Raw genomic sequence first — 26,143 nt, forward strand, 5'->3', positions numbered from 1 at the left:
CAACACGTTGCCGCCACGTCTGCAAATCTGACCTTTAATATTTTGGCAAAATGCTTTTGAATAATGATGAAAAACGTCATAATAACCTGCTGCACAGGTGACCCATGGTAGAGGCCCAAAACATCCAGCTTACTGACTCCCAACACCCGGCTGAGGTTTGTAAAGGTAGCGGTGTATGAACCGTCTCCGTCTTACACGAGCTGTACAAACACGTCTGCAAAATGAAGCTTTCGTTGAAGGTCTGCAGGATGAAAACTAAAGCGATTACTCTGGGATCTGAGCTGAGATTATAGCACACAGGTGATGCGATCCTTCAGAGTCACTGAGTAGTTAAAAACATTCAAGCCCAGAGGAATTCAGGGTTTTTTTTTTTTTTTTAAACAAGAACCAGGGCTGGGTCGCTGCCAGAGGCCGACGCTGGCAAGGTTCCCGTGACATGTTCACAGGAGTTTACATCAGACAGGACGAAGCGTGACTCGTTCATCTGAAGCAAGAGACGACCTGCCAGCTGAGAGAGTCGTCTGTCATCACAAATAACAGCATGTGGTTCTCTTCTCGATTATAATAATTATGATAATGAGAGTGGAGGTTGTTGAGGGGGAAAAAAAAACCCCAATATCTTTTTCACATACGGCTGCAACATAAGAAACATTAAAAACAATTGATTTATGTCATGATTTAATGCATCCCTCAAGCGTTTAATGCCACTATAAAATCACAGTAGTAAACAAGAGTTCAAACACAGTCAGTGGCACCAATAAATCCGGCACACACCCACAGAGGTGTGTGTGTGTGTGTGTGTGTGTGTGTGTGTGTGTGTGTGTGTGTGTGTGTGTGTGTGTGTGTGTGTGTCGGTGCAGCAGCAGATAAACCCTGATTCACGAGCCGAAGCTGAACGAGTGAAGATGAAGGTGATGAAGGTGATGAAGGACAAAAAAAACAGCACGGCGTCAAAAGTTCTGCCTTTATTACGGTAATAATCGGTTGCCACGTTACAAAGTTATCAAAGGGAGGGATGGAGGATGGGACAGCGTGTAAAACAACATCACTACTTACAAATAAAAAGAAAAACTTACGAAAAAGAAAAACAAAAAACACATTTTAGAGGACGCTCCGTAGAAGTTACATCTCTTGGTTTCCTCTGTGACTCTACAGCAAACCCTGCCTCTTCAGATCCTCGTACGTCTTCTTGTTCACCACGTTTCCACTCGAGTCCTCGTACTCCTCCTGAAAAAAGTCGCAGAATAAGTCGTGCACGTTTGTGAGCAGGAAGAATTATTTATCCGGTTGGTGCCGATTCCAGCCGACGTGGACTCACCTCTGTGTCCGGCTGCCACCGCTCCGACGCCTTCTGCGACTTCAGTTTCGCCCACACTGGCGCAAAGACACAAAAAACACATGTCGCTTATTTAAAAAACAAACTTCCAAAATAATTAAAAATGCTTCAAAATCCGGACGTTTGGGGACAGACTTACGGGAGACGGCGTCCTCGATCTGAGTGACGTTGGCGAAGTGGGCAGTGTTGGGGATACCGAGACAGCGCATACCGTGAGCGTGCCGCCACTCCTGCAGAACACAATGCAAAATACACGTCAAAGGTTCCAGCCGCGTAGTTACCGCCCCCTTCTGTTAGCGTCGTCAAGTCACGTTAGTTAACGACATGAAAACGAAACATTCAGTTCATCCATTCACCACGTTGTTTTTTCCAACCATTGGCCAAATATACGAACTAATGTCAATTTCAAAATAAAATATGATGTAATGAAGACTGAATGAATTCATAATGACCCGCAATCTGTTCTAAATTGAATTAACAGTTCTAATTTCTAAGTTCTACATTAACGCAGAACACACAGTTGGACAGACAACAGGCGGGAGCTCCCTCACCTTTGAACTAAAAATTAAGCAGGGCAAAACATGGAACCGATAGTCGAGACAAACGGTCCGACCTCATTTCTCATATTATTTGCCCGAAAAAACAAATCTATCACCGTGATCCGGATCAAGTTCGGTTCTGTTTATTTACCGACGTTACCTGCTGATGGTGTGACCTGTTTATAGAAACTGCAGCTTCATTTCAAACGGGTCGTTACAGCTCGAATAGGAACTTTTCACCCCACGTTCAAAGTGACAGCCCCAATATTTGGTTTACACTCTTAAAATCGGACTCACTGCTCGTAGGTGTGGAGTGTATGGATGGAGGAGAAAAGAGAGGAAAGATGGCCGCCAAAAGGAGGCGAAAGTGGAGTTGAAATCAAAATAAAGAAGCTTGAACTGGTGTTAAATGGAAATGTGTAATATTGTATTATAATAATACAATTCGCGATATTATATAATTTGCGACATGAATTAGACAAACGTGTTTGTGTTTCCTAGAACAGGTGGAGGAACCCGACAGGACAACACATCACAACAAAGAATGACTGTTCTGGTTTTAAATATCAACAGCTATTTACAGGCTGTGTGGGCTGCTGGCTGCTGGCTACCCCCCCAACCCCCCCACCCCACCCCCCACCACCACCGGCTGACTGACTTCCATATCCTTCACATCCTCGAGGAGAGTCCGTGATAAAAGCCACTTACCGCAAAGTGTCTCTGGAAGGCTTTGGGGCCCCTGTAGGTGTAGTTTCCACAGATCTCACAGTTGTAGTTGATGTTCAGCCCGTGGAGTTTATAAAGCCAGTACGGAATCGGCTGGAGGGAGTAAAACAGCAATCAGCAAAACAAAACACACAAAGATAAAGTAATAACTGATCGGCAAGGTTTCACAGTGTAAAGTTCAAACGAAGCGCAGACAGATCTTCATTTGGAGATCGATCTTTTATCATGTGCGTCTCTGTCCAGCAGTGACCGGGCCACATGAGAGACAGATGTGTGGCAGATGTTTGGCTGCATTTCAGCTTTAACACCTATGAAGACAGTGAAGAGCTGGACAACATGTGCATCTAAACTGTTGAATTTAAATAAACACATTGAATTAAAAAGCGTGTTTGTGCTCCATTTGTAACGTAAACATGAATATTTTTCCTTTAGTTAGAGGTTAGAGGAACAATGTACAGCGTTGGTTCTCTGAGAATCTCATTCATATTCAGCAAAGTTAGTATTGTGACTGAAATATCTCTCTTACTGAATCGATATCTGATCGAATCGGGACCTTGTGAGTCAGAGCCGAAGCAGAGATACAGCTGGTGACAACACTGTGACATCGTCTGGTTTATATGTGTTTAATCAGTGAGGTGTCCCTTTAAAAACCACTGGAGGTCAGCAGAAACACGGATATCAGGAAGCTGTTACTCTTAAAACTAATTACCAGCCAAGCTGCAGGAAACATGGTCACAGTCTCTCCGTGTTGAATTACGGCCAGAGGTGTTTGTGCAGAACGTTATGATGTCACACTGAACTCGACCTTTGACCATTTAGACATAAAATGTCATCACTTCATTTTATCCTCACAGACGTTTGTGTTGAATTGCGTCATAATCAGTGAATGACTTTGTGAGTTATGGCCAAAAAATGTGCGTTTTGTGACGTCACAGAGACCTCGACCTTCGACCTTTAACCACCAAATTCTAATCAGTTCGTCCTTCAGTTCGATTGGATGTAATGAACAAAACTGAGCTGTTCTTCAATGGGTGACAGTTCTGACATTTTCTCCTTCAGCAGGTTTTTGACTGAATGTGTCTCTGAGCTCATTCGACTGAATTTACTCTCAGCAGTTAATAAAAAGTTTCTTATTCCTTTTAACTTTACTGTGTAAATGTTTTTATATTTAATACAATCATGTCAAACACCGACCCAGCTCCAGCTGAGCCACAAAACTAGTTCAAGCATCTTAAAGAGTGACTTGAACGTTGGATCTGTGTTGTTCTGTACAGATACAAGCGCGGCCTCACCTTGCCGTCCCAGCCCAGCGGCAGGTTCTTGGGGTTGTAGATGATTTCGTTGTCCTCGTCTTCGCTTTCGCTCTCGCTGAGCTGCTCCTCCTCCTCCTCCTCGCGCTCCTCCCCAGTCCTGGCCTGCTTCCTCTGCACGTTCTCGTGGGTCAGCTGCCTCTGCTCCTGTAACCGCAGACCGAGTCCGTCAGATCCGCCGACACTTCGTGGTGGAAGTCAATAAGAAGATTCATTCACTCACCCCGAGGATCTCCACGTATTCATACACCTGGGCCTCCAGGAAGGCAATTTCCTTGTTGCGCTCCGTGTCTCTGCGGGAGTGATGGAAGGAAATGGTTGTGAATTATATAACGAACAGTATCACGAGTCAGTGTCAGCGCTGCACTGGGTTTTTTTTAAAATTATTATTTATTTTACGCCTACTTACTTTTTAGGGCCTTTGGCTTTGGGATTCTTGGCAAACAGTGAAGGGTCCAGTGATTCCAGGGATTTGCCTTTAGTGCTGAAGAGTCTCTGCGCTCTCTCCTCCAGAGTCCTGAAAACACACACACACACACACACACACACACAAATCTCGTTATGGCCTGAACCTGTTTCCAATAACAATGATGCAAAGTGATAGCTGTGATATATTTCTCATAAGTGCTTGGGGAATATCCAAACAGTGATATCTCCACGCAGCTCAAATATAACGATATTATCGAGGAGTGGGGGCATTTTATTTTTCTGTTCTGTTTTTCAATAATACATAATCCTATTAATGTATTTTTTGTTTCATGTGTAAGTGATGCCGCCACGTGAAACGAAGCTCGGACGCAGCAGCAGGGCTGACTGTGCAAAACGAAACATTACAAACAAACAACATTTTCTATCAGGAAATCTTATATTATATTATTATATTATTAAATATTGGCTCAAGCTTAATTCCCATCCACAGTCCTTGCTTTCAGTCAGAATGAATGCTGTACAGTGTCTGAGCTCCATCAATACATTGAATTATTTTCCACAACAATTTAAATTAAAACCCATTCAACACTTTAATTATTTAATTCTAATTTTCATAATTATATTAAATGTATTAATTCTAATATTCTTGGGTGGGGCAGAAAGGTTTATGTCTTTACTGCTTTAATGTTACTTCTGCAGGGAAACAACGAGCTCACCCTCCACACTTCAGTCCCAACGCCATGAGAGCAGACTTCAGCCTGTCCAGACCCAACGAGGCCAACTCCTGTGTGACACACCAGCAGAGGCGTGAATGAGCAATCTTAATATTCACGGATAAATCTTCAAGTTTGAACACTTGAGAGGTTTTTTCTTTTTTCTTACCTCCCAGGAAGAAAAGGCAGAAAGGTCCAGGTGAGCTCCAGCGTGAGTCAAAGCACTGCTCGTCTCTTTCTGCAGCCCCAGATTAAGAGAGAAGCGTCAGATCAGATCAGGTGAGTGAACTAAAAAAGCTGAACCATCGTCACGTGTGAAGACTGTGAGGAGAACTTACGGGCCAGCCTGGAAACGTCCCGTTATCCCACTTTTTCTCAAAGTCCATCAGCACTTTGCCGTAGAGCTCGTTCTGGTCCAGCAGAGGTTTGACCCTGTCCGTGTAGTCCTGCAGGTATTCAAGCAGCATCTCCAGATACCTGCAGACACACACCACCTCACACGTTAGTCTTACAGAGCAGTTATCCATTCACCTCTGATGAGGTTTAGAGCTGGATGTGTTTCCTACTTCAAGTTCTACTGAGGAGTCAGCGTCAGCTCTGATGGGAATACACATGATGGACCTACTTTTTGTATTCAGCATTTTTCCTGTCCTTGGGGATGTCGAACAGCTGGTCGAATGAAGACAGGTAAGTGATATACTCAGGTTTCTGTAGAAACAGACATACACATAGACATGGGTTAAAGGTCTAGTTTAGGAGGTGGGTGAAGACTGAACTGTGCAGACGTAAACAGGGATCATGACCTCAGCTCCCTTCAGGTTGATGTACTTCAGGTAGCAGTCGTGCAGGTCGAGGTAACGGCCGTATCCTTCCTCATCAGTGAACTCCACCAGGTCTGTAGAAGACACACACACACACACACACACACACACACACACACACACACACACACACACACACACTGTCACTTTCATAACTGAATTTGGCAGACTTCACAGAAGAGGCCTGGGCGGACTGTGTTGCAATGAAAAGTTTAGGTTTCACTAGAAACAAGATTTTGTTCTGCATCATTTTCAACCCGATGAAATGATTTTATTAAAATCAATCAATCAAACTTTATTCGTATTACACTTTTCATACAGATTAGTGTTGTTCAAAGTTAGTTGCTGTAGTTTATATATGCCAGTTCTTTAAAATATAGCTTTTTAATTACATTTCCTCAATGGAAAACATTTTACAATACAGATCAATTCCTTTTCTTTTATCTCCTTATTCATTTATCTACAGTATATACAGCATCTATTATCTGCAAGTGTCAATGTAAGATAGAAGAAGAAACTGTTTTCCTGTTAAACTCACTCTGAGCCTCCTCGCTCGGGTTGTCTCTGGCCTTCATCAGCTCTTCAAACTCTGCAGACATGGGGATGGAAATCTACGAGAAATACCAAACAGCAATGTTGTTAATATTCGCTTTAAAAAGATTTTCTGCAGCTTTTATTTTGACAACCGACAGGAGGTTATCTACCTCATTTGGATGCTTTCTGTGAAACTCCTTTATCTGTTTCAGTCTGTTGTAGAACTCTGCAAACTCATTTGGTCCCGAGATGGCGGCGAGTTCATCCCTCCTCATTCTGTCCAAGAGAAAAATGATTTCTTGTTCAATATACAAGGTTAAGTGACTGTTCTGAATGTATTAAGTCCCAATAAGAACCAAAAATAAAGAAGATATTCTGATGACAGTTCTTGGGCTGTAGTTGATAATAAAATAAAAGTTGAAATTAACAAAAAAAATACATTCTGACAGCAAATATGTACGAAAAGGTTTTGTGTTCAACCCTGATCCTTCATATAACATCTGTAATTTGGAGAAAGCAGGTACAGCCACTTAAACTGGAGCAGGTTATTCACTTAGAAAAGACTTACCCATCTTTGTCTTCATAGGAGTCTCTGAGATTTGCGCTCACTTCCATATACCTCTGTCAAAGACAAAAAGACTGTGAGGCTGCCTTTGTTTTCATATTAAATATTTAACAATGTACTTTTAACCAACTTCCTGAAACATCTTTGTTACAAGGAGAAAATGTCTCACTAAACTCTCTTCTTCACCCTCCAACTTCTAACAGTGCATTGCTGTTTTGTTTACGTGCAAAGTTAAACTTCTGAGCAGTTAACCAAACATATATGTTTAAATATTACTCTATTAAAACCTGTATTGTGGGCAACTTGCATGCTGTATACTCCAGTATATCCTACCTATACTATCAATAACAGTTTAATTCAAGTGAATAGAAGCGTGACTTGATATTTTATAATTAAAAAGGTACAAATAACTGATTTTAAAGTGGGATTTCTGTTTAACGTGGCTACGTTGTTTAGCTCTAGAAAAGCCGCTGTATCATTGATTCTAATAAAGCACAAACATGTTTACTTCTCGAGCTAGCAGCCAACACTAGCATTAGCCTGCCCGCTGTTTAAAACAGATAAAAACCCTCTTGCTTACATCCAACATTGCTCTTGTTCGATGGTCAGAGTTAATCTGGTCTCGCAGCTATAAGAAAGAGAAACAAGGTGCATTTGAAAACATTAGTTAAGTTGCAGATGTTTCTCGTGTTTGTATTATTTGGTTAGCATCAGTGCTAAAGCTAGCGATAAAGCGGTCATCTTACCGTGGACTTCTTGTGTAGCATTTCTTTCGTCTTAGCATCCATTAGCCTCTCTTTCTCCTCGTGATAGCGACGCTGTTGCTCTAAAATAGTCTCCATTGTTTAAAGAAATGTTTTCGTGTACTGAAGACAAGAGAGGGCTGCTAGTTAGTGAGTGAAAAAATGAAGAGAAACTGCCCCCCCCCAGCCGTCTGGGCTACGTTTGATTTCAATGGCGCACGTTGAGGAGCTAACGTCCGTCACCGTGGAGAAACACCGACCACATGCAAAAAAAAAAAAAGGTTCCGCAGCGGTGACTTCGCTCGACACCGTCGACACAGACCACGAACAAATAAAGGCACCAATTTGTCTAAAATGTCAGTTAATTCATTTCCTGAAATAATTGTGCTATAGACAATCAAATAATGATAAAAATTTGGAGATCAAATTAGTTAATTAAATATAAGCACATACACTATTTAGGTGTCTACCTGATGTGTTAACTGTTCATTTAAATATAACCCCAGTGTTTTAGATTGATTAGATGATGGGGTCAACATCTGGCCCAGTTGTAGGTCACCAAAACACATAGCGGCTCCGTGCGTGGACCGGAACTGTAAATGGTTGAAACGTAGGAAACTGACTCTGAAATCTTAACGCGCACTTCTGAAACAGGTTGGATTGACAGCCTACATGATGTTACTCTCTTTTCCACTTCCTTTGTAGTCTACACTGTCATCAAAGCCTGCCATAACGCTTCAGACAGCACGCAGTTTGCGCGCACTCGCGTGGGAGCGCGCACGGAGGACTGATTGGTCAAGTTCCGGCAAAAAGGAAGACACCGGAAGTGGGGATTCTTTGCCCTAAAAATAAGACACTTATCAGGTGTTAGATTTTTAAAAGATGAAACAAGGGTGTAAGAAAATGTGCTGTTTTGAGTTTAAGTAGTAGATTATCATCAAGAGCCATGGCTCCATTTAGTTAAAAAAAACAGCCATCTAACCATGATTTATTTTGGCAAATGTTCTGGTTTTTGTTGAACTGCCACCCCCCCCATACAACAAACAGTATGTTATTAAAGATAAGATTAAAGTTCCTGTGGGGAGGACAGGGGAGTTAAAGGAGGAGAAAGGAATAACAACAGCTATATAGTTCAAAATGAGTTAAACCTGTTTTTTTATTACCTTTTTACTTAAATGTATTTATTATATATATATAAAATACATTTTATTTGGCAGCGCCTTTCACAGCACTCAAGGACACTTTACAGAAAAAAACACAATAAAAATAATAAAAACAACAGACAGTTAAAAAGAAAACAATGAAATTACAGCGAATATGCAGATTGAAACAGATTAGTTTTGAGTCTTGATTTGAACTGGGGTATATATACATATATATGTAACGGAATAAAAAAAGAATAAAAAAGAAAGAATAAAAAAATTAATTAAAATAAATTAAAAGATTTCTGTAAGAAAATAAGAAAAAGAAAATAAGAAATTAAGAAAATAAGAAATTTTAAAAAATTGCAGTCAACAGCAACATACATTGTATACATTACAATGAGCAAATTTATGTATTTATGAGCTGTGCAAAATACGCAGAAATATCGATTCTTCCCGTGGGTGTCTTCTTCAAATGCAGCCTGACACGAGAACACGTTCCTTCAGGCTTTTATTTTGCAGGGCTCGAACCGGAAACGGTGCTCGGTCGCTACGGTGCAACCTGACGGTCGCGGTTTTTAGCACATTCTCCAGCAGTCAGTCAAAGCAACGGACGTTAAAGCGAGCGGACGACCAGTGTAACGGATTACGGAATACACGGTGGACATTAAAAAAAAAAAACACGTTTCTCCTGCCGCTGTGCGTCCAGCCCGCTTAGAAAAGGTGAGTCGCGCGCATTCTCCCAACAAAAAAAAAATAAAAGAGAGAGAGAGAGAAAAAAGAAAAAAAGAAATGTAACCCTCCCGACAGAATGGAGCTTTATTACGTTATCTCCTACAGGGAGGGGGCGGTGGTGGTTGGTTGGTTGGTTGGTTGGTTGGTTGGGAAGAGACGGGGGCATCCATTCTGTCTTTTGTGCTGGAGCAGATTTCGAGCAGGGGTCAGCGGGAGCTCCGGCGGTGCGGAGGCTGGATCTCATGGTGAGTGTTGCCGTGCAGCTCTTATCTGGTCCCGCCTGTGAGGATGTCTCATACCGCGGCTGCTAACTCTTCGTGGATAAGCCATGGGACCGGGGCGATAAGTGTGTGGGGGGGGGGGGGGTGGGTGGGTGGGTGGAGGGGGGTGGTAGCCGATGCATGCCTTTTGGGTTCGCGCCCCCCCCCCCCCCGCCCCCCCCCCGAAATCCGTCCGAAATATCACCCATTTTACACCTACTCCCGTGCAAACACTGCATATACCTCACAGCAACACCTTTTAATCACCTTTAAAAAAAATCATTAGCAGCCACTGTTTAATTCGGCTCCACAGCTTCTGCACAAAACTGCACTTAAGTCCAGTAAAAAATTCAACTTCCGCAAGAGCTCGCCAGGTATTTCCCACCGAAATGCGCGAGCCCACAGCTAACAGTGTAAAAAACTTTAAAAATGTCATTTGTTTGTTTACTACAAAATACTTAAATGCAGACATGGTTTTAAAGTGAAATAATAAATATGCGTCAAAGCGTTTTTTTTTTATCTCGCTGCTCAGTGTTTTGGACATGTTTGTCCAAGTGCGGGGAATGTGGCTTCTCCCCTGGGTGTCATTTTCTGTAAGGCCTGCTCAATAACACACAATTTGGATTACTTTAACCAATTTTGGTAGTTATGGTTGAGGTGTTCTGACAGTTTTCTCACCTAAAGAGAGGAAGAAAAAGAAAAACACACCCAACAATCTGCCCAAAATCTCTGCTGGAAAGAGCCCAAGGTGATAAACTTCTCTTTATCCTCACCTGACGACCATAACAGCCCCCCCCCCCCAGAGAGGATTCAATTCACCAGAACATGTAGATGTCGTAACCTTTTTGAAATGATAACCCCCTTGTGTTGTTATCCTAAACCATTATAACACCCCCCCTCCCCCCCCCTCTCCCAATTATCACCCATATCAGCTCGCCACCAAATGCAGTTATAATTGCATCAGATAGAGTGTGTGTGCGCAGCGGCCGTTTGTCAAATGTCAAAAGCCGAGTCTCGCTCGCTGCCGCTGTCATGTTTATTGAACAATCTGTCCTTAACTTCTGCACCAATTTGATCACAACAAGCCGAGGTGAACGGTTTTGTCATGGCAGACCTGGGAATGTAAATAGAGGCCTTCACCTTGAGATTCACACACACACACACACACACACACACACACACACACACACACAGGGAATTGGATTTAGTGAACGTGACCTTGTAGGTGTCTTTTTATTATTGAGATTCAAGGCTCATGCCCCAGCGGATGCTCAGCGTGGATGTTGTCTGTGTTTTAACTTTTTACACTCCTGTCTTCAGGGGCGTTTAGCAGAAGTCTTTCAGAGGAGGGAGCTGCGACTAACGACTGCCTCCATCATTGATCAATCTACAGATTATTATCTACACAGTATTTCTATCACAAGTGTCCACAGCCCACGGAGATGTTTTTAAATGTCTCGTCTTGTCTGACCGACAGTTTATTATTGTCTTGGAAGAATAAATTGTCACATTTAAGAAGCTGGAACCAGTGAATATTTGCAAATTTTGCTTCTGTCAATTTAACTTTATGTCGATGGATAAATTGACAAATTGTTGCAGCTCCGAATCTCAAATCTCGCAAATTAAAAAGTGTTTCCTTTCTGAGATCACACAAAGACGAGAGCGGATGAGACTCATGGAAAAATCGTCTCTTTGTGAGAACGTGTGCTAATTTTTAAACAGATGCAGACTACACGACCTTCATCACACATTGACATCCGGGTAATTAGTTTGGGTATTTTTACGTCTTTATTCGAGAGAGGACAGGAAGAAAAGACACGCAGCAGAAGTCCTCTGCAGGAGTACCCCTTGATTATTATCATTGTAAATCATTTATTAAGCAGAAAAGCCACACATTGTTTGATCTAGCCTCTTAACCTCTTTATTATATCATTTGTAAATTGAACAAAATAAGATTACCTTAACATTTACCTTGACATTTCCTCGGTATATTGGATTCTGGGAAATTATGTTTGGCATTGTTCATTATTTATTGACTTTGTAAGCACAAAATTATTCAAGAAATAAGCATGAGATTTATTCTTGAACTTGGACGCAGTAGTTTGTCACCAAAGACCTCAAGTTAAGATTTTCTTTAAAGTCTGAGTTTCTTTAAAATGAAAACAGTTGCAGAAAACACCCGTACATCTTCTCCTTATATTTTCCTTAAAACATTCACTAAAGTATTTAAGGTTCTCTCCTTATCTTAGTCTTATACTTAAAGAATCACTTAAAGTCGGTTAAATTCTTGCACAAAAGACCTTAAACACTTAAGAAGTTCCCCTCAAAACAACAGCAGGACGAGATAGCGGTTTCTTTAACGTTACACACAGGTATCACAAGAGCTAATGGCAGCAAATCAACAGTCTCCATGGAAACGGTAGAATTTCACTGCTGTAAAATCTGTTTCACTGCTGCAAATGTCTTAACGAAGGAAACTTTTAAGAGGTTCTGTGCAACTGGCTCCAGGTGCTTCTTTTTTTTCCCTCTGCAGATAGTGGCCCCCCCTTAATGCAGCGTCGTTACTATAGCGATGATGGACTAAGCTATGGCGACGACAGTGTGGGTCTGCGGGTCGCCGTGTTAAACGTATACTAACAGAAATGTGACAGTGAGCAGCTGTTTGAAAATGGCGAGTTTGTCCAGAACATCCCGTCTTGGATGATGATGACACAGTTTGGTGACGATTCTCTCTGACCAATCAGACGTCTGCAGTGTTTTCATGTCACCATGCCATCAAACCGGATCATTTATATTTCCTTTATTTAAACATATAGGGAAATGCAATTTGGAATTTAAGTGAAATTTTAATACTAATATACTTACATATTTCTTTGCATATTTCTATTTATGTAAGCGTATATCTTTATTTTTATCTTTATTGTATTTTGATTCTTCATCTTCTCTATTCTTTGCTGAGGAGCAACTGTTACGCAAATGAATTTCCCCCAGGGGATCAATAAAGGATTCTGATTCTGACGTAGCAGGTCGCAGGTACTGTCCACAACTTTTGCCTGATTGAAACCCGAGTGGCGCCGAGCGGGCACCATGCAGTGGAAAAGGGCTGATAGAAAAATGGATAATGAAATGAAAATAATCATTAGTTGCAGCAGTTACTAAATATTGATTCGCCCCGTCTCGATGAAGGTCTCGTCGCTCCGATGAGACGCAGAAAAACCTTTTACTTTTTATTGTACACGCACAGTTTGTGGTTTGACGCTGCCCGTGTGTTCTGCAGTGTCAGCATGTCCAGTGAGGTGCAGCCGAGGCCGGACGACAGCCCCAACACCAGCGGGGGAAGCTCGGACGCCGAGCAGAGGGAGACGGCCCCTCCGGAGCAGTCGGGCCCCGAGCAGCGCGACCAGACCCAGCCCAAAAAGAAGGAGGCCAAAATCTCCAGCAAGACCGCTGCCAAGCTCTCCACCAGCGCCAAGAGGTAGATCTGTTTCTCTGATGGTCTTTTACTTTGAGTTCTTAGTTCTTTGTGTCGTCTGAATACTTTGTGGGATTTGGGACTGATGGTCGGACAAGTTGGATTCTGAGATAATAAGAAAAGAAAACCGAGAGATTAACTGATAATGAAAATAGTCATTAGTTAAAAGGATAATGTGGTTTGATTTATTTATTCTCTTCTCTTCTGCGGTGACATTCTTTGGACATAAAAAAGCGTCACTTCCTGTGCGCTCGAGGCATTTTCCTGACACAGCCCTCCTACACACCTACGACAGTGAATTGTTCTATTCATTAAACGTCTTAGGAATTCCTACTACAGCAGTGAATGAACAGACAAGAGTGTGTGTGTGTGTGTGTCATCTCAGATCTGAGAGGCTGCTGGAAAACGCCCCCCCCCCCCCCCCCCCCCATGAGACACAGTTCATGGCTGGTTGGCGCTGGATGTCACGTGGCGATGTAGAGGTTGTCTGATTGGACGTTAGGCCGGCCGAGCTGCACTGACAGTTCAGCTTGTGCGGCGACACCGATACCAAAGTCGATGAGGTGTAAGCCGCTGGAAGCCGCCAAAATAAAAGCACACAATTGAAATCTGTAGTGTGTATTTGGACTCTCGGTTGCTAACCTGACAGTAAGTTAGGTTTGATCCATAAGAAGAAATGTTTGTGGTTTTAAAGGTGCTATATGTAATTATTTTTTTTTGCTATGGCTGATTAGCATTAGCAGCTGTTTTCTTACCAGTCAAGCAGAAACTTTTATTTCTATCACTTACTTCATTTACTGAAGGTAGTATGCTAACCAGCTAGCTCCCTCCCTCCGGTACATCACTTCTCGTAACACTACCGTGCGGTAGTCTGCTCAGTTAAGGCTACGTCCGCATTACTACGTTTCCTCCGTCCAGACGGCCGTACTCATACGTCACGTACACTGGGCTAAGTGCGAGCCGGTGTAAACAGGAAGCGGATTGTCTACTCTGCAGTTGATTAGTTGCTATAAACGAGGAACAACAAAGACAGCCGCAGTGTTAAAATGCAGAATTTTAGCTGAACAGCAGCTGCTAGCAAAGACAACAAGGTCTACGTCGTCGTTTCTGAAAGGTCTCCCGCCCAGACGACAACGCGACCCTGGAGTTTTCCAACTAAAAACGGGTCCAGCAGCATTTCCAAAAGTCTCCGTTTTAGGCGGCTCTAAAACTCTGGAGTGAACGTGGCGAAGGAGAGATGTGTTTTAAAATGAAATCGTAGCAGTGTGGACGTCGCCTCAGAGGTGGCCCCCCCCCCCCCTTGCCTCAAAACCGTCAACCTGAGGGGGAAACACTGGCTCCGCATTATGAAAGCTTTGCTCAGATCATATTGACTCATTTGTCGAAGCTTGCAGAATGTACTTGTTTAGTGCTTTCAGTGTCTCCAGGGATTATCAAACGCAATGAGCCGTGGAGCGTTAGAGAAAAAGCAAGTTTTTTGGTTAAAGAGGCCGTGCAGCGCGAGCAGCAGGAGGAGGAGGAGGAGGAAGAGGAACTCGCAGGTATTATGAGTATGAGTTAGTTTTTTCGGATTCCCCCGGTCTCGTTCATTGCAGCATTCTCTCTAACAGGTCCCCAGCCACAGCTGTCAAAATGTGCCACCTCAGGAAATACTGCAGATAAAATTACACAGCAAGCAGTCAAGCTGAGAATCACTCCATAACTGTGGAGATTGTATTACAGGCTCCTTTTGCAAATATATATATATTTTTTTTTTTCCCTCCTCATTTCCCCCAAGTGTGCAGTCATTGCCCCACTGAGGAGAATTCCCCCTCCCCCTTCGTTACCCTTTTACGTATCATCGACCTGTGATGTGCCCTCCATCCAGGAGCTCTTCTAACATGAAGTGTGGTAATTGTACCTACATTTTTTTTTTTAGATGGCCTTTGTATTCTTCAAGTTCATTTCAACACAATGTACCTAGTGACCCGTTTAGAAGCGTTCACACTCTGTCGGAGGGTCGAACAGCAGCGACTCTGATGCACAAATTAACGCCGTTGAACAGTTTCAAATTGTCTCGGTGGAACTGACGTTTGGGGGGGGGGGGGGGGGGGGGGGGGTCACGCTGCGATGGGCCAGCTGTGCCGAGGTGAGGACGCAGCCAGGTGGTTCAATTTGTCTTTATTTTGTTGCGCAACTATTTGTACTTTCACGTGAAAAACTCAAACACACACACAAAAACAAAACAGTAGTTGTAATGTAACTGCTGACACTGTGTTTGACATTTGAGACTATAATTCACCCTTGATTGACAGAAATAAGATCCTCATTTTATCTAATAAATGGTAAATTAATCATGTGAGTCATTACCCACAATCCCCAGCGTCTCTTCATATATCTCCCCTAGCAGCATTTCGACACGTTCGACAGAGGACACTTCTCTGGAGCTGTGAGAGTTTAGTGTGATGTGATTAAGCGTCATCAATGCTGGAACAATACATCATGTCAACGCCGACTGCGTGTCTCTCTTCTCCCTCTCGTCCAATAGCAAATTATTTCTGTGTCCCAGCCAACAGTGAGCAGACTGCATGATCAATACCAGGAGTCAATTGTTTAGTTTTATTTATTTTCTTGTTATTATGTGTCTTGAACATTTTGAGTTACAGCAGGAAAAACAAGATGCAAGGGGAATGGAAACTGAAATAAAAGAAAATCTCTCAGGGTCTTTGTACTTGTAAAATAATTTTAACTTTAGATCACAATTTAATCGGGATCACAGCGTCTGCGGGTGAACGATGTCATATTCGCTTGACGTTAGCAATGCTAGCACCAGCAGCCTTCTTACCCATAGCCTTCTTCTATAGCCGGTTTATTCTGACAAGGCCGACCTATGACCTCGTTTTCATTTTCTAGATCAGAGTGTTGCCAAACCAATCAACCAACCAGTTATCGCTTTGCTTGTTTGTAACATCCGGGCATTAGCGAAGACGCAACAGATAACTGGCCGCTGTACATTAATAAAATATTAATAAATAGTTAAACCTGCTGACTAGTTGGGGCAGCAACATTTAATCTCTGAGTCGACTAATCATGCACATCTCCTTCATTCACACTCCGCTGGAACTAAACCAACCCCAGACAAACCAGTCTGGCAGCAACAAATACCAAATACAAGTTTATCTTTCAAAAGGAATCGTATCTACAAAGACATCCGTGCCAGCTGTAAACGAACAAAAGCTGTTGCAGAGATAGGGAGATTCATCTACTACCTGGATAACCACGGTTGTTGATTGGGTCAGTAATCATGTGACCTGCTGACCTGCAGCTCCACGAGCGACATTAACGTAGTAGCAGGTGTTACTGTATTTTGATGAGTAGAAATCAATGAAGACGGTTTCATCTCAAGGTGCATTTACTGCCTGTCAGTAGTTTAGAGTTTGCACTGGTGCAACGAGGAGTCCTTGACCATCTGCCTGTCTCTGCACCCCACCCCCCCCACCCCCCTCACCTATGAACAAGACCCCAACACACCTGAACTCCTTCCTACTCGCTCAAACGTGACACGAGGCTGACGTGGTGGAACCGTGTGCACGGGAGAGAATACCTGCAGCATTTACAGCTGGCGGGGTGATAGTAACAGTATAAAGTGTATATGCAAATGACTGGCACTGTAACGTAATGAATACTTAACCAGGGAGAAACCTGACGCCTCGGCTGAGTGTGAAAGCGCGAGGGGCCGAGACCGGACCACGATCAGCAAGCGGCCGTTTGATATCAACAACCAATGTTTTTTCATTTTCGCACACGGGGTCAGAAAAATGGTAAATATTTATCGGTGCATCCCCGTGTTGATCTTGTGCGACAGGACTTACTCCTGTGTTCAATCACGGTGCTGCGGAGCTCATTAGAAAAAAATCAATGAGGTGTTCACTGAGTACACTCACAGATTGATTTTACAGGCAGGATTTATACAAATGTCTGTGTGTGTGTGAGTGTGTGTGTTTAGAGAGTGTGATTATAACCCAGATCTTCCTCTCTTTTCAGAATCCAGAAGGAGCTCGCAGAGATAACCTTGGACCCGCCACCAAATTGCAGGTAGGAGCCTGTTGATTGTGTGGGCTATTTGCTCTGACACCTGAGGCGCTCGTGTGTGTGTGTGTGTGTGTGTGTGTGTGTGTGTGTGTGTGTGTGTGTGTGTGTGTGTGTGGATGGATTGTGCCGGCTCAGTGAGTCACATGAATAACACAGGTAGATTATTGTGCTATATTTGCACCGCTGTTTGCTCTGGCTGCGGCGTAATGAATGGACCTTGTAAGCAGTCTAAATAAAATAAATATCTGCACAATTTGACCTGATTGTCAGCGTTTACCATTAGGAATCGCCGTAGCAACAGTGGTGTGTTAGCTCACGCTCCCTGAGGGTAGAAGAGGTTCGCATGGTTTATTTTTGCCTCTCTGGAGTCAGGAGTGTGGTGAGAGGCAGAGGTGCTCCTGCCAATCAAGGTTTGAGTAAGAGCTTTCATTGTGCCGGGGAGGTGGGGGGGGTTTCTGTGGAGTCAGCGTTTGTTATTCTTCTTAAACTGATGACTTCTGGTGTGCAGTGTTGCAGAGGGGGGAGAGAGGGGGGGGAGGTAAGGTGGAGGTGTGACCGCCCAGCTTTCACACTGTGGGCAGAGTAAGCAGTATAAGTGACGTGAAGCGCAGACATTTCCTGCAGGGCTGAGAGAGCAGGGAAACTCGGTGATGCATGGACGCCCTCGGGCTTGTAGGCAGAGCGGCTGCTTCAGTTACTCCAAACTGTTTTACACAAACACAGCATTTTCTCCTCCAATACTATTTCTGATACCTCACCTCTGTGCTTTTTCTCCCCTAATTTAAAAATCTATAAACCTCACAGTGTCAAACTCATTAGAATCGCTCTCATGTGCTGTGGAGACAAGGTCATACACCATCGTTCTTTTTAGGGATGTGCAAATTTAAAGCTCCCTCCAGTGTAAAGGTCTGTGTCCATGTGTAGTGTGATTATAGATCAGCTCTAGCTTCTATATTAATACTGTGAAAGTATCAAAGCCTCAGTCCACAGAGAAATGCACACAGCCTGTATTCAGAAACTGAGCCTTAAAACCAGCCGTCAGGACTTCTGGAACTTTGTGATGTCACAACGAAGCAGTCACCAAGCCCCGCCCACCTGGACCCACCATCCAAACCTTGCAGGATTTGGTTTCTCTGAGTGTTTTAACCTGAAATCTTCTATATTTTTATTGGATCACTCAGAAAACAGTCAGCCAATCAAAAGAGAGGCTCAGAGCCTTCTCTCTTCTGATTGGCTCACCGACCTGTTGTTAGTAGAGCTCCAGAGAGAAGCCTGAGAGAGGAGATGTAAAACTACAGAGATGTTGATTATAAACTCTGATTTGTTGTAATGGTGAGCACTTACTGTCTTATTACATTAACTCATTAAATGGATTTAACATTTTGAAAGGCGTTAAAAAAGCCATTTCACCTTTGAAACGTTAGTATAGGCAGACAGCTTCATGGGGGGGGGGGGGGGGGGGGGGGGTGTGATGCCTCTCACCATTTCAGAATAAAACAATTCATCTGCAGTGAAAACAAACAGCTGCTGTTTCTTCCAGCAGGTGAGAAACCTGTTTTTATGAAGGAGATATCTGTCAGAGTCGGCACCTGCAATCTCCAAAGACGAGGCTAATCTGGCTGAAGCCAGCCATTATGTTTCCTGACAAAGGGCCCAACAGCGGAGGGGGGGGGGGGGGGTTCACAGGCAGACACTTGTATAGAAAATTATATTTTTGTTTGAGGAATGTCCACACCGACAGGAGCCCTCGTGACGAATGGATTGAGCTCGGCTGCGGTCGGGAGTCGTCGTAGTCACAAGTGAAAAATTAGGCTCAAGCAGCCGGAGCGTTTTTCAGGGGGGGAGTCAAGACATCCAAAGCCACCAGAGGCGCGGCGCTACTTGAAATGTAGATTTCTGTATTCATATGCACCTAGGGGGTATTTGCCTCACTCCCAACCCCCTCCTCCTCCTCCTCCTCCTCCTCCTCCCACCACCCACAGCTCACCCCACACCTCACCACACGGCTGTCACATCCCCGGTGTTTGATTTAGTCGACACGTTTCACCACAACAATTCCGATTCAGGCCGTTTTTTCTTTTGTGCGAACGGGCGAAGCTCAGTCAAAAAAAAAAAAAAAACTTCTTGCCGCGATAAATTCCCTTAAACGCTACTGTACCTCCCCCTTTCACACACACGGTGTCTGTTTGAACAAAAGGCTCCACGTCACCCCCACCACCCCCACCACCACCACCAGCCCTTTCTTCACCTACTAATTGATCTGACAGTGTTAAATAGGCCTTGCTCGCCGAAAGACATCAGATGTGAGGAGGCTATGAACGGACGCTGTGATGCAGCTCATTACCCCACAGGCTTCAGCTTCTTTCTTTTTTTTTGTCTCCCGCCAGAATAAAGCGCCGCTCATGATCACAGCAGCTCCAGCAAACATCCTCTCTGGCTCATTTTCTACATTCCCTCCCTCAATAGAAGGAACGGCTCTGTAATCCCTCCTGGGAATGAAAGAACCCACCTTTAACTTTTACTGAGACAGCGTGCCTTGTTTTCCTTTGGCTTCGTTTAAAAAACAAAAAAATAAATAAAAAGGACTTAGTGGAAATTTTGGAGGCATATAAGGAAGTATTTTTCATCATTCCTTTTAATCATCTTTGTCACACTGCCAGAGAGTAATTAATTGAATGTGACAAGCGCTCTGGAAGGGTATGTAAATAGCCCCCCACACCAGACACATTATATTAGCCCAGTGCTCGCTCGCCTTCCTGGCTGTGTGTGTGTGTGTGTGTGTGTGTGTGTGTGTGTGTGTTTTCCATAATTACCATATCCTTTCATGATAGTCCTGGCAGCGTTTTGATAAGAATCCCCCCATCGGCTGAGGGGAAACAATGTGTGGATTCCAAGGGGGAATTGGCCATGCTCTCTCTCTCTCTCTCTCTCTCTCTATCATTCATGCTCTCTCTCTCTCTCTCTCTCTCTCTCTCTCTCTCTCCTCTCTCTCTCTCTCTCTCTCTCTCCCTCTTAATCCCAGTAAGACTCTGTGTGTTCCAGAGGAATAACTTCACCACTGAATATCGGTATCATCTAAAGAATGAAAGTAATAAGGCAGAGGAGAACATCAGCGGGTCGAGTGAGAGAGAAACGATAAATCCTATCGGGGGGGCTTTAGATACGATTCACTCACACACAAACTGCTGTAAATCGCTGGTTTGCTTTTGTGAAAGGAAGATGACAAGACGCTGAGCTGCTGGTGATTATACATTTTCATCCAGCTGTCAAAACAAGGCAGAAAAAGGAAAAACAAAACAAAACAAAACAACAAAAACAAAATATGAATACACATATGTCGTCTACGCTGACGCACATGAGCTTCGGTAATTCCATTAAATTAATAAGTGATCAGAATTGAGCAGGAGTATCGTTGTGATTGGGTGTCAACTAATATGTACTACATTTCAAAACCAGGAAGTAGACTTTTCTTCTTCACGTGAATTACACTCGTAGTTTTGTAAATAACTCGGTCTTTCAAAAAAATACAACTATACATGTACAGAAATACTGCTGCAGCTCATTATTATTTTCACTACAGATTAATCATCAATTATTTTCTTTATTGATCGATTGATCATTCGGTCTATAAACGGTTAGGAACCCATACGCAAATGTAACATATACACATATATCAAATTTCCATATATGAAATAAATGTACATATCAAACAAAAACATATATGTTGGAAACAATTGTCATATATTGACATAATCATATATCTAGCCCATATTAATATATATTTTTACGCATGTATGTTTATATTGTACACATATAAGTTACGTTAATATATATCCATCACAGAGATGTTGATATTATAAACAGTAGAGACCGAAAGAGACGGTGGTTTTCTGTGACATCAGTGATGTTGACACGACCAAGCAGATCAAACGTCAGTCAGCAAGAGTGTGTGTGTGTGTGTGTGTGTGTGTGTGTGTGTGTGTGTGTGTGTGTGTGTGTGTGTGTGTGTGTGTGTGTCTGTGAAGTGATGTAAGAGAAGAAGAGTGAGGTTTTTAGTTAGATAATCAATAATCACTTAAAACGAGGAATCACGACCCAGAGAGCCGCGACGACGAGGAAAGTTTTCTTCTTTTAGTCAATCGTAACTTTCTGTTGTCGCCAAAAACTCCCCAAAATCCCCGTTTTGGTGATATTCAGTGTCGGTATATTTACATGAACCAGCTTCATATAAACACAATAAAAACATATAATTTCCATTTTTGTCCAGAACTCACATCTGTCACATCTGTTCAGTGCAGCACATGGGAATGTTCTGGAGGTCTCTGTTTTCCTGGCCCTGATCTGAGTGAAGTAGTTTCACTCTGAGTCATTGGTTTTTTGGTTTTTTTTTTTCCTTCAGAGCTGCGTTTGAAGACCACACAACTTTTGTGTCAGTGTGTCAGGAAAAAAAGATTCTTTATTGGCGTCTGCGAAGCGTTTTTCTATCAGTGAGCGCCGGCCTCCCGGCAGCTGCTGTACGTCACAGTCGTAAACGAGGAGTCGTGTGTCGGTATCATCAAGGACAAAAAATGCAAAGATGTGAGTGAAACGTACAGAAACGTATGAATCACAGTCCCCGACACTTCACGGTGATTGACAGCGGGAAAAATTACCGGAGGATGTTATTGACGACAGAGCTTCGGCGCCTCTCTGCTCTTTTCCAGCCATTTAAAGCGTGTGTGGTAAATAAAGCTTTTCACTACAGAGACGAGAAACACACAATTCTTTGACCTAAATAACAAGCAGAGGCTGTCGGACCTTAGGAACTTTAATTCTAATTCCTTTAGTCTGTAAGTCGGACACTTCCTGCAGCCCTCTTGTATAAACGGCTGCACATGTGGGAGAGACTGAAGGACAACGACCCCGGGTTTGTTGCGTCTCCTGTCCATAACACCAGGAGCTGTGACGCAAGAAATCATCCTGATTTCTTTAACTTAGATTCAATTAACAAGTTGTGATCACGTAAAATAATATGTTACTTGAACTTTTACTAAGTTAAAAGAGGTAAAGTGGATGAGCTCGCAGCTTAAACTCAACATGACAGACGTTTTGTTTTTAGTGTGGACTTTGGAATTACACATAACTGAATTTATTTGAAGTGTATGAAACATTAAGGCTTTTTATCGGAGCTCTGAGATCACAGTCCATTCATAAAACGGTCAAATGAAACAGCCTTTATTCTGCAGTAAATTAGTGAAGCCCGAGTCTTTGTTTATAAGGCAACAACAGATCAGTTCAGTATGTTAAACTAACTGGATGAGGCGCGTTGATGCATCTTTTCTAGTGTAGAAATAGAGGAAGGAGAGACGCCTCGTCAGGTGTCTGACAGAGCTGCGGCTTCTCGTCTTTCCTCCGTCGTGTGTGCGTGAGTGTGAAGTGGTGTGTCCTGCAGTTCAGCCCTGCGGCGTCCCAGCAAGATCCTGTAGCTGTAACTCCGTCCTGTCAGATGAACGGGGAGGAGGTCCGGTTTTGTAATTAGGAAGCGTCCTGCAGCGAAACAGCCGCACGCTGTTCGGCCAGCAACCTCACTGCTCAGGACTAACAAGAGCAGATGAAAACCCAGAATACGTCACATTCTGCCTCGTGTCGGCAGGTGTCGGCGCTTCACCTGTTCCTCCTCTCTGCGCTCTCACACATACGGTGACAAAACCATCCAACACACGAGTGAAAGACAAAGGCTGGTCCATGATTTCGACTGTATTTACGTACAAATCGATCACTTTGAGAGGAAGTGAGAAGCGACGCAATACGTCTTTGTATGCAGAGTAGACGGAGACAGGTGAGCCGGCCGCTCGCAGCGCAGCACAGGTGACTCTCTTCTATGCAAAGCAGCTGTAGGTTTGTTCAGAGGGTTGTTAGGTTTGTTACGCTGCAGTTGAAGAACCAAAGAACAAATGACTGTAACTGTGGAGTTAATACAGACATGAAGAAGAAGAGTTGTTCAGTTCTGGATTTAACAGATATGTTGACAATAAATCAATGGGCATTTAAGATGTAAAGGCGAGGGCTGGGAGCTGGAGTCTGTTTTAGGATGTTTATATTATTATGATGTAAAATAAACAGATGGTTTCGCTGGTTTTGTCCAGTCACGTGAGTAAAAGACCACAGATAGCAAGATATGACAAAACACTTATCTTACAAACTTCAATATTCGTACAATAGTTCGTACAAGAGCGGTGTAAATACAAGGACAAATAAAAGATCTGTTTTAAAAGGATTCGGTCTAAGCGCTGGACTGGTGATGCCTGTGTAGTTGTGTGTTTCTGGTCCGTAGAGAAAACAGTTCTGCGGTTTGCTGCGGAGAAAGACCTTGAATGCTCCCTGTGTTTTCTGTCTCATGACAACATTGCAGCGTGGCGTGATGAAATCAGGAAGCTGTATTGCTCTCCTCGTTGCCACGGATCCTTATCGGCGTGTCGCACACGCACACGTCAGACTTACATACACTGGGAAACTTGTTTCTGTTTGTTTTCAGAGGCGTCTTCCTCATTTGGAGCCCCGAGCATTTTTCTGTCTGAAACCACACGCTCGACTCGTTTGTTCATTTGTGAACCGATCAAATCAAATGTCGGATGATAGATATTGTGTTTATATAATGAAATAATTGTTATTCCTCATAGAAAGATTTTTTTAACAACAACTGTTCATCTCCTTGTTTCCAACACTGGTGGAAAACATTTGATTAAAATCTGTTTATTTAATCCACATAGTTTCAAATCTCTTGTTGAATCTTAAGCGGGTGCTTTCAGTGTTTCCAGCTGACTGGAGTTATAACTCGTGGCTGCAACCCGTAATGAGATCAGCAGCAGAGGAGATGAGATGCTGGTTGAATGGATCTCACCTGTGGAAACAACAGGTGCAGCCTTCTTCTGTCTCTGCCGACCAGAGGAGAAAAGATCAGGCGTCGCTGTCAGGCACCGAGCAGAACGGCTTAAGAACACCAAATCATTTATAATGATTTATTTACTAATTAATCTTGACAAGATAAAAGAAATTAATTCAAATCTATCGCTCTTTAACTTTAACTGTAGGTCAAATAAACACGTTTCTCTTGATTTTACTATAAACCTGTAACGAGGCGTCAAGATGGAGTGTGAGCTCAGACTGAAGAAGCTTTTCACTGAATCTGTCTGGACTTTAGTTGCAGCTCAGGATTGAATTCAGAACGTGGATCTCAGGGATTATGTGGTTGTCTGTCTAATAGAACATTTACTACAGTAAGTGGCTGCTTGGGGCCAATTTGTTCTCCTGCAACAGATTCTGAAGAAGCTGCAGAGATTGTGATCCGTCAAGTCGGGTTCAGATTCGTGCAGCGATGTCTTCCTGTACATTCTTTCATCTCAGCTGATCCTGAGGGATTTATGAGTTTGTGAAAAGCAAGTTTCCCACTCCTCAAACAGAACGACTCATTCGTTTGATTATTTCGAGGACCATCCTGATGTTTGTTAGTTCTTTATTACCAGAATCATTTATGCTCCTGCAGGTTTTGTGATTTTGATTATATGTTGATTAATTGCTCAACCTTCCTGTTTAGTGCCGTTAGTTTCCATCCTTTTGTGGATCGAGCTGGATCTAATCTATAATCAATCACAGGACTTATAATACTTTTTTAATTCTGTAACAGCTCCAGTATTGGTTTACTCTTCTTTCTATACAAATGAAGAATTAAATAAAATAAAAAATACATGTTGTTACAGCCCCCCCCAGCGCAGATCGTTGAAGATGCAAAGTCCAGCTGGTCAAGATGAAAGAAAAGCTTTCATAGTAATTTCCTTTTTGGCGTTTTGCCTTTCATGAGACGGCGTCAATGTCGATGCAGTCAGAGAGAAAGAGGGAGAGAGGGAGGGAGGGAAAGAGAGAGAGAGGGAGGGAGGAAAAGAGAGAGAGCAACAGACGTATCTGTCTTTTAATTGAACTGTTGTGGGTACGTGGTTTTACATCTTGGCCTCTCGTCCAGCAGGAAAACCTAATATTAAACTATTCATTTCATCCAGTGAGGCGATGGCGTGGATGTTAGAGCTTTAATGGCGTCAGGCTGTCCCGCTCTGATCATGTGCGCAGCCATAACTGATTCTACAGCTATTTTTCCTCGCCTGTTTCAGCTCCTCTGTCCTCATTCATTTAATCCCTTCTCTTGTCTGCAGATTGCTACAGCTGACTAAGCCTGTCTCTGCAGTGGTGTGTGTGTGTGTGTGTGTGTGTGTGTGTGTGTGTGTGTGTGAATGAGGTCATCAGGGTGTATATCAGCTATGTGCATCATGTCTCTGTGTTGGATGAATGATTAGCCTCTCATTAGATATGCTGCTCTCCTCTGTGGAGGAAGGACTGCAGTATCCTCCAACAGTGCCGCTCAGTCTGTTGCAGGAAGGCGTATTCTCTCTATCCACACACACACACACACACACACACACACACACACACACACACTATTTATAGAGAGACACAATTACATAAATGTACCACTTCCCCCTCCTGCACTTCAGGAAACTTCATTCACGGCGGATACGCAGAAATACGGAGACGCACACTTTCACTTCCTGAGTCTTCACCCATTAAGGATTAGACTGATGCGTCCAGCAATAATTATTATTATATATTATGAAAGCTTTTACTGAAGAGGATCTTGCAGACGTGTCGTCCGCTCCGGCTCCAGCTCCATACATACATTCATTCATTTAATTGTTAAGTTATATTTCTTTGATATTAAT

The 26,143-nt window shown here is 43.1% G+C and overlaps 2 protein-coding genes across 3 annotated transcripts in view; one reads left to right on the forward strand and one right to left on the reverse strand.

Annotated features, from left to right (window-relative positions):
- Positions 1 to 950: 950 nt before the first annotated feature.
- On the reverse strand, positions 951 to 7,955 carry sf3a3 (splicing factor 3a, subunit 3). The gene is made up of 17 exons (XM_056400204.1): positions 7,720 to 7,955; positions 7,554 to 7,601; positions 6,977 to 7,029; positions 6,579 to 6,684; positions 6,413 to 6,485; positions 5,857 to 5,948; positions 5,679 to 5,761; positions 5,392 to 5,530; positions 5,223 to 5,291; positions 5,057 to 5,124; positions 4,321 to 4,428; positions 4,135 to 4,204; positions 3,894 to 4,058; positions 2,584 to 2,694; positions 1,476 to 1,566; positions 1,319 to 1,374; positions 951 to 1,227 (listed from the first exon to the last, which is right to left on the reverse strand). The coding sequence occupies exons 1-17, from the start codon at positions 7,813 to 7,815 to the stop codon at positions 1,150 to 1,152; spliced, it is 1,506 nt and encodes a 501-aa protein (XP_056256179.1). The 5' UTR covers positions 7,816 to 7,955; the 3' UTR covers positions 951 to 1,149.
- A 1,472-nt stretch (positions 7,956 to 9,427) lies between these two features.
- Positions 9,428 to 26,143, forward strand: part of LOC130184027 (ubiquitin-conjugating enzyme E2 E2-like) — a 49,775-nt gene continuing 33,059 nt past the window's right edge. Inside the window, exons 1-3 of one of the 2 annotated variants that reach the window (XM_056399781.1) lie at positions 9,428 to 9,581; positions 13,131 to 13,328; positions 17,349 to 17,399. In XM_056399781.1, coding sequence (XP_056255756.1) covers positions 13,138 to 13,328; positions 17,349 to 17,399 — 242 coding nt within the window. In that variant the 5' untranslated portion in view covers positions 9,428 to 9,581; positions 13,131 to 13,137. Of the gene's footprint in view, positions 9,582 to 9,654; positions 9,839 to 13,130; positions 13,329 to 17,348; positions 17,400 to 26,143 lie in introns of those variants that run through there. The other variant, XM_056399782.1, reaches the window with a different exon arrangement.

The sequence above is a fragment of the Seriola aureovittata genome, chromosome 16 (genome assembly GCF_021018895.1).
Source record: "Seriola aureovittata isolate HTS-2021-v1 ecotype China chromosome 16, ASM2101889v1, whole genome shotgun sequence".
Taxonomy (NCBI): domain Eukaryota; kingdom Metazoa; phylum Chordata; class Actinopteri; order Carangiformes; family Carangidae; genus Seriola; species Seriola aureovittata.

Coding starts and splice junctions, on each gene's coding strand:
- sf3a3 (XM_056400204.1), bottom strand. CDS start 7,815: ATGGAGACTATTTTAGAGCAACAGCGTCGCTATCACGAGGAGAAAGAG. Junction 5,125..5,222: donor CTGCCTTTTCTTCCTGGGAG/GTAAGAAAAAAG, acceptor TGTGTCACACAG/GAGTTGGCCTCGTTGGGTCT. Junction 2,695..3,893: donor CGCTGGGCTGGGACGGCAAG/GTGAGGCCGCGC, acceptor TACTCCCTCCAG/CCGATTCCGTACTGGCTTTA.